This window comes from Lepidochelys kempii, chromosome 6 (genome assembly GCF_965140285.1).
Source record: "Lepidochelys kempii isolate rLepKem1 chromosome 6, rLepKem1.hap1, whole genome shotgun sequence".
NCBI lineage: Eukaryota > Metazoa > Chordata > Testudines > Cheloniidae > Lepidochelys > Lepidochelys kempii.
Window position 1 is genome coordinate 22,169,229 of NC_136385.1, and position 7,717 is coordinate 22,176,945.

A 7,717-nucleotide genomic window follows, 5' to 3' on the forward strand; every position below is an offset into this window, starting at 1 on the left:
AAGCAGGTAAAGAAACCCACATTATTAGTCTGGGAGTATAGAATCGTAAGATTGGAAGGAACCTTGAGAGGTCTTCTAGCGTAGTCTCCTGTACTCAAGCCAGGACTAAGTATTATCTAAGCATAATGTAGTAAAATCTGATTCAGTGGGCAAGTTAGTGATAGAATGATAAGGGAGGGGTATCATTTGATTCATAAAAATCTACAGAATCATAATTTCAGTGTGTCACGCTCTGCGGCAAGGCAGTGGGGACTTGTTCCTAGTCCATCCCAGCTCCCAGGTCCTCCAGTTAGTTGACCATTTTGATGATGATATGTCGTTGGAAATGGGCCATGTTGGGTATCATTCAAAAGCCCTTTCTCCCACTAACACAGTGGTACCAAATATGACAAACCTAGAACAATAATGTAGATAGATATTTGCAAAAATGTTTAAAAATCAACTTTTTAAAATTTAATGCAGGGATGCATTGATCTGTGATAATCCTAGGGAAATTAGCCTTGACATGTTGAACTGAAAACATTTATTCATCAAAGGCATCATCAGTGTCATCTCCATCTAGGGCACTGCTGTTGGACACGTCACACTGATCCTCATCCGTGCTGCTCTCCAACACTTCTGTACAAGGCAGGTTGCTAGCCAAACATTTGCAGGGTGACAAGCATCTGGTCTATGCACACCAGCATTTGATTAGCTGAATGATTGATTTGGGAGCATTTCAGTCCATCCTTCAAGACTCATCCGTGCCCAATAGGGTTGGGCAGTTTTGGATAAGCTTGATCATCCTAGAGCCATTCCACTGTTTGATGATTTGCCCTCCTGTTAGCGGGTATAAATGCACCCCTTGTCGGTGGCAATTTTTCTCTATTTGTCTGCTTTTTGGAAAACATCCACCAACATGGCTCTGCAAGTGTTGTAATGTTGATCTTCAAGTGGTAAACTCAGCATGTGAACAGCTCCAGGTCATTTATGACCTCATCCGTGACTGTCTCAGCCATTTCAAGTTCTTTTAGAGCAAGGAGAGAGTATTTGAAGGCTGAATCAGATACCTTTCCAGTAGTGTCACATTCTGAGCAGGTGTGGAAACCTGGCAGTACCTGGCTTTTAACGGGCTGAGTGATAGACACACATCTCTAAGGGACATACAGTGATTCTGCTCCCAAACAGCAGGCGCAGAAACTGAATCCTGCAGAAGTCCTGGGTACTGTGTCTCGGAGAGTATTAGAGCAACTGTCTTGTGCCAAAATCTGGAGCTTAGTATTATCTCTCTGTGGCATTGATGGCATGCAAGATCATTTTAGTGTCCGCTTCCTCATGGGAACTACAGAGAAACTCCACTGAACAGTGCAAGGAAGCAGCTTCATTACGCCATGTGACAAAGAAATTCTTTGAGTAATTCTTTGCATTCTGCAGCATTTTTCCTGCAACGTATGTAGTTATCCCCATCCTTCATGTGAGTATGGGCTTCTTCATTGTGAGTTGGAGATGTTCATAGTCAGTGAATTTGTATTGGATAGGTGCAATATCATGGAGTCTCTTCTTTGTGGTAATATTTTTAAATTATTCCTCTGCATACCTGTCAGACATGAGGTGGATTTTGTCATAGGTCCAGTCTTTTCTCTAGCCTCATAATGGATAAATCTTGGCAGGTATTAATTATTTCTGGTTTGTCAAGACTTTGTACCTCAACCATACCATCTGATTGCTACAGTGAAAGGCCTCTGCTCTTATGAGGTACTGGGCATGTCAGTAGGTCATTGCTTAGGAAGACCATGTGAGATGTGCATTAATTTGGTTTTCACCTGGCACATGTGTGTTGTTCCATCACATTTGAATATCTGTTGTTGTACGCTGGAGAACTTGTACTTTCCCAAAGTCTCTCATATATCAACATCATGCTGAGATCTCATCACTGAAGACTGCTTTCATCATGATATTAGTGAGCTCCAGTATATCATGTGAATGGGTTGCCAAGGTGAGTAAGCTCTCCTGTAGCTATAAAATTGCCCCTTCTTGGCATTTAACAGCACCTAATGAGTTTAGATGGTGCTTGATCACTTCTGGAGAATGTTAATGTTTTGTTAGAAATTCGATGGCATTCTGGTGTTGTCAGGAAAAACTGGGAAAGAGCACTTGGATGCTGTGTTATGCCCACCAACTCCCCAGTGACTTTCATTGCTCTGTTTTTGTGTTCTAGGGCTTTGTCTGAACCAAGTGCACAGAAGGGAACTGGCGACCTTTTAACACCCAATTTCCTTTTTGAAATGTATCCCATATGTGAGGGTCAGACTTTTTTTAACTTCTTCTTTCAGTGAGGTACCAAGCATTCATCGCAGAATAGTTGGATAAATCTAAAGCAAAGAAGTATTTCATGAAGTCTTCCAGTGCTGCTAGGTGCAAATTCCAATTAGCAGACCTGACAAATCAAATAAAGAGCAACGAAGATTCAACCATCTTCATGTATCACCACACCATCATGAAATCATACCATTAAACAAAATAGAATAGCAATTTAAACTTAATATAAATATTTTTTCTACATTTTCAAATATATTCAATCACAACACAGAATACAAGTGTACAGTTCATTCTTGGTGTACCTCTTAATGTGATTTTGCAGTGTCGTTTGCATGGTCTCTCTCATGCGCCCACTTTACTTCCCATGCAATGTTCTTGCTATGAGTGACTGCTTCATAGTTTCTTATGTGCTAAAACTGAAACTTCTCACTAGATGCCTTTGGGCATCTGGCTTACTACGAAACAAACAGGTGTATTTCTTGAAACGCGTGCAATGGGACCCAGTATAAGGCGAGTCTTGCCCACAGCTGGCACTTGTCCAGGCATTTTCAACTATTTTTCTGGTGCTTGATGTACTTCCTCTCCAACCTTGCCAAATTCAGTTTATGAATGCACTTCTTATTGCATGTAAGGTGCCACCAAGCATTGTGTTTAACCAGGTCTTCCATGGTTGTATTCTCCAAAAGTTCAGCTACCAGTCGGTAGGTACTCTTTGTCTCGCCACTGATACCTAAAAATGATCAATACCAAAGCAAAAAGTGTTTTGTAATAAATTATCTGTGTGTTACGTAATTTGTGTGCATACTGTTTGCAGATGGATTCCAGGAATATCTGGCTGGATGCTGATGTCTTAACCAGTGCCTCATTAGGTCTTTTGGCATAATGAACAAAGCCGATAATCAATACCTCTGAACCACTTTTTTTTTTTTTTTTGCTGATAATGGCAAATCAACTTGAAGCACCCTTTCCATTTATCAGAATCTGTAACATTAACAAAATCAATCAGGTATCCTCCTGTTCTGAGCATTGACTGATAACACATTAGTCAGTCAAGAGCCACAATTTAACTGTGAGCGCTGCATGTTTGATATGCCTGTGTTAATGTACATTTTTTAAAAGTTATTTTTAAACATTTCCTCTATGTATACCTACATAATTCCTCATATACCTACATAATTGTTTTAGATTTGTCACGTTTGGTACCATTGTGTTCATGGGAGAAAGTGCTTTCGAATGACACCCAACTCAACCCATTTTTGACACTATTGTATTATCAGAATTTCCACCAACTGAAGAATATGGAGTTGGGAGCTGGGGAACAGTGAATCCTCCCCAGCAATGCTGCAGGGGGTGATGCCATTGAAATTTATGAATCTGGTTTTTCATTAATCAAATTTCATCTTCCTTACCTTTCTATCACTGACTTGCCCATGGAATTACACATTCACAGACTTATGTAGGAAAAACGGTGTTCAAATTAATAGATAACTTGAGTCTATATTATGTAGACTGATGGTCATTTTTCTTTAGGGACAGTTTCTCATATCTCCAGAAACCATCAATCCTATTCTAGAATTTGACAATAATATACCTAGTTGCTATCAGTAAAGTGACTGGTCAATTCAGTTTTTAGTCTGAAATAAATGCAGACAGCTGATACTCTCAAAAGAAATTCAGAAGGATTTTTATTCAGTGAAGTACTAGAAAGATCCTCTTCATGTAACAGTAAGTGGTCATATCTACCTTTATTTTCTAAAATGAGACATAAATTGCTAAATAGTTTGACTTGGCTAGCAAGCAGATATCAAATTGCTTAAAACATTTAGGTTCCATCTTGCTCCCACTTGCTCCTGGGATGTCATAGCAGCACTGTTCCTGTTAACTTCCTTAAATGGTTCCCTGTTACGAAAAATCAAAGTACAAAGAAAAGGCAGGAAATCCAAAAACCTGTGGTGTCTGCCATCATAGAGTATGTGTAAATACAGCGCTTCAGAAATCTTGTCATTAGGCAGACCGATCCCTTCATGCTCACCCAAGTATAGGATACAGACAGTGTGGCACCTGAGAAGGAGATGAGAGCCAAAACCATTTAAAAAAAAAAAAAAAAGTGTGGTCATTTGAGCTCCCTAGCAAAAGGGTGGGGGAACACAAAGAGCTTCGATCCTCTCCTGTGCTTGAAGAATGTAGAACAAAACTTGACGGTGACGTGACATGCAAAGATGATTTCTGTAACGCCATCAAGAAACAATACAAATAAGCTCTTTTGGTGTAGGGTCACCAGAATCTGGAATTTAGATGTATTTTGGTAACTGTAAGGCAGTACCTTGGGGTCTGAATCACTTCTCTTCTCTTCTGCTCGAAAACTATATGATGTTACATTGACTTAAATTTGATTTTTGTAAATTTATATTAATATTAAGTGTTCTTAATTTTTAAGTAAAAAGTTAAACAGTACTGGCAAAAGGCCAGATAATTAACTTGTCTTTTTAAAAAAATAATTTTAACTCTTTATTTTTATTTTGCAGCTAACAGAAAATCTTCAATTGGTGTAAAAAAGAACAGCAAGAGTAGAGCATTAACAAGACAGTCTATGTCAAGAATTCCAGCTTCATCAAATTCTACCTCATCTAAACTAACTCATATAAATAATTCCAGGGTACCAAAGAGACTGAAAAAGCCTGCAAAGCCTTTACTTTCAAAGATAAAGTTGAGAAATCAGTGCAAAAGGCTAGAGCAAAAGAATGCCTCTAGAAAGCTTGAAATGGGAAATTTAGTTCTCAAAGAGCCTAAAGTAGTGCTATATAAAAATTTACCTATTAAAAAGGATAAAGAAATAGAGGGACCAGCTAAAGTTGCAGTCTCTAGTGGATGCTTAACAAGACATGCAGCAAGAGAATATAAACTGAATTCTGTGAAAGGTGCTCATGAGCATGGTGAAATATCACCCTGCACATACATAACCAGGAGGTCAATGAGAACAAGGATGAATTTGAAGGAGACCTCTGACATAAAGCTTGAACCAAATATGTTGGATACCTATAGAAACAACTTGACGGGGACTCGATCTGATATCTTACCGCAGCAGTCTCATGTGATACATGAAAATGAACTAATTCATGGAACATCACATAAAGGGGAGGTCAGATACCAGAAGAATGATGTGGGCATGTCCAGAAAGAAATCACGACAAGGAAAACTTGTGAAATCATCTGCAAATATAGAAGAAGCTGATCCTACACATAATCCACCTGGCAAAGATGAAGTACCAAATTTGATTAGTTCTCATTCAGAACATGGAGAAAGGAGTAATGTAGTGGATATGGCCCTCGGATATAAGGACGGTATTCCTATGTCTGGTGGCTGCTCCATTGTTACATCTGACAATTTCAAAGCAAAGGACAGCTTTAGAACTGCTAAAAGTAAAAAGAAAAGACGAATCACAAGGTATGATGCGCAATTAATCCTTGAAAATAGTTCTGGGATTCCCAAACTGACCCTGCGTAGGCGTCACGATAGCAGCAGCAAGGCAAACGACCAAGAAAATGATGGAATAAATTCTTCAAAAATAAGCATCAAATTAAGTAAAGACCATGAAAAAGACAATAACTTGTATGTAGCAAAGCTAAATAATGGATTTAACTCAGGATCAGGCAACAGTTCAACAAAATTAAAGATACAACTAAAACGAGACGAAGAAAACAGGGGGACGTACTCTGAGGACCTTCATGAAAATGGCATGTGTTGTAGTGATACGCTCTCTCTCTTGGAGTCAAGAATGGAAGTGGATGATTACAGTCAGTATGAGGAGGAAACTGCAGATGAATCTTCATCAGAAGAGGAAGAGGAGGAGGAGGAGGACTATGATGATGAATTTGAAGATGATTTTATTCCTCTTCCTCCAGCTAAGCGATTAAGGCTTATAGTTGGCAAGGATTCAATAGACATTGATATTTCTTCTAGAAGAAGAGAAGATCAGTCTTTGAGGCTCAATGCATAAGCTTATAGGTCTTAAACTGACCAGGATGTCCATTTTTAAACAAAACAAAAAAAATTCCATTCAATTATTCCTCAACTGAAGAACTTTCTGAAAATTTTAGTAACAGCACTTCTTTATTGTTTATTCACTTATCAACATAATATTGTAGAAAGTGTACAGCATACTGACTCTTCTTAAGTCTGATTTGTGCAGATTTTTATTGTACTTTTTAATAGCCTCTTTATGTGCAATTCTGAGTTAGAGTAAGAGGTAATGCTCTGTTGTAAAATAAAGGCTCAAGCAAAATTATAAAATGACATCAAAACTTTCCATGCAGGACAATGAGAACACAATAATGTGGCTACACAATTATTTTTAACCTATAAGAGCATTAGTTTGCTCTTACAATATCTGACTAAACAGTAATTTAAAAAAATCATAGTAGCAGCATATTAAAGTTTTCTAGTATATGTTAATATCACCAGCAATGATCTACGGCTTTTCAATTTCTTTGCTAGATGTTTTCCCCCCTTGAAGTTTGTCAGTTTTAACACTGTATGCTGTCCCAGACGTACTGTTTGTGGCCTTTGTTATAGTAGCAAACCGTTGGTTGGAAGTCAAATTGATTTCTTTAAAAAAAGAAAAAAAAAGAAATAAAAAGGTGTTGACAGTTTGCTGACTTTTTAGTACATTATATGTACAAGGGTAGCAGTATGCAGAATAAAAGTTTGGATATGGTGTATTTATTGCTTGTTATGTAAATTAAACACCTTGTATTTAACACTTTTTTCAATACTTTTAGATAAAAATTGTTCTTTGCAAGAATGATTGGTGCTTATTTTTTCAAGAATTTGCTGTGAAACAATGTGATTACAACAGGCAACATTTATCCAATGAACTGCAGCTATCCTAAATTGGTTCTTCATAGTTTTCTGTTGCACTTGTAAAATGCTACAAGGAATTTAAAGAAATCTATTCACTTTAACTTATGATAGTTTTATGAAATTAAAAAAAACCTAAGTCACAGCTTTTGTTCTGTGGTAACCTATACAAATGTTTGTCTTTTTGAAATCCAGTGTAAAGGACTGAAAAAATATGTATATGTTGTAAATACTTGTGTGTTGTGAGAAATTTTGTCATAAGAAATTGAGATAACTTACCAGAAGGGTTTTTAAGTTTAGAATTACATTCATGCCAATAAAATAGGAAATTATAAACCTAGTTTTAAACTCTGCATCAGTGGGAATTCTTTGCTTTTATTTAGTTTATATTTTAAGATTTCACTCTGGATATGTTATAACAGTACTGATCTTTTTTTTAAAGAGTTTCAGGGTTTTGTTTTTTATATAAGGCCATTAGGAACAGGAACAGCCCTTGGGGGTGAAGGGGGGGGAGGAAATGGAAATGATCTATAAATTTTAACAGATGAACTATTTATTTTAG

The 7,717-nt window shown here is 37.3% G+C and overlaps 1 protein-coding gene across 3 annotated transcripts in view; it reads left to right on the plus strand.

Moving 5' to 3' along the window:
* Positions 1 to 7,495, plus strand: part of KMT5B (lysine methyltransferase 5B) — a 51,405-nt gene extending 43,910 nt beyond the window's left edge. For all 3 annotated transcript variants that reach the window (XM_073347086.2, XM_073347087.2, XM_073347088.2), the window contains one exon: positions 4,824 to 7,495. In XM_073347086.2, coding sequence (XP_073203187.1) covers positions 4,824 to 6,295 — 1,472 coding nt within the window. In that variant the 3' untranslated portion in view covers positions 6,296 to 7,495. The remainder of the gene's footprint in view (positions 1 to 4,823) is intronic.
* Positions 7,496 to 7,717: the final 222 nt, after the last annotated feature.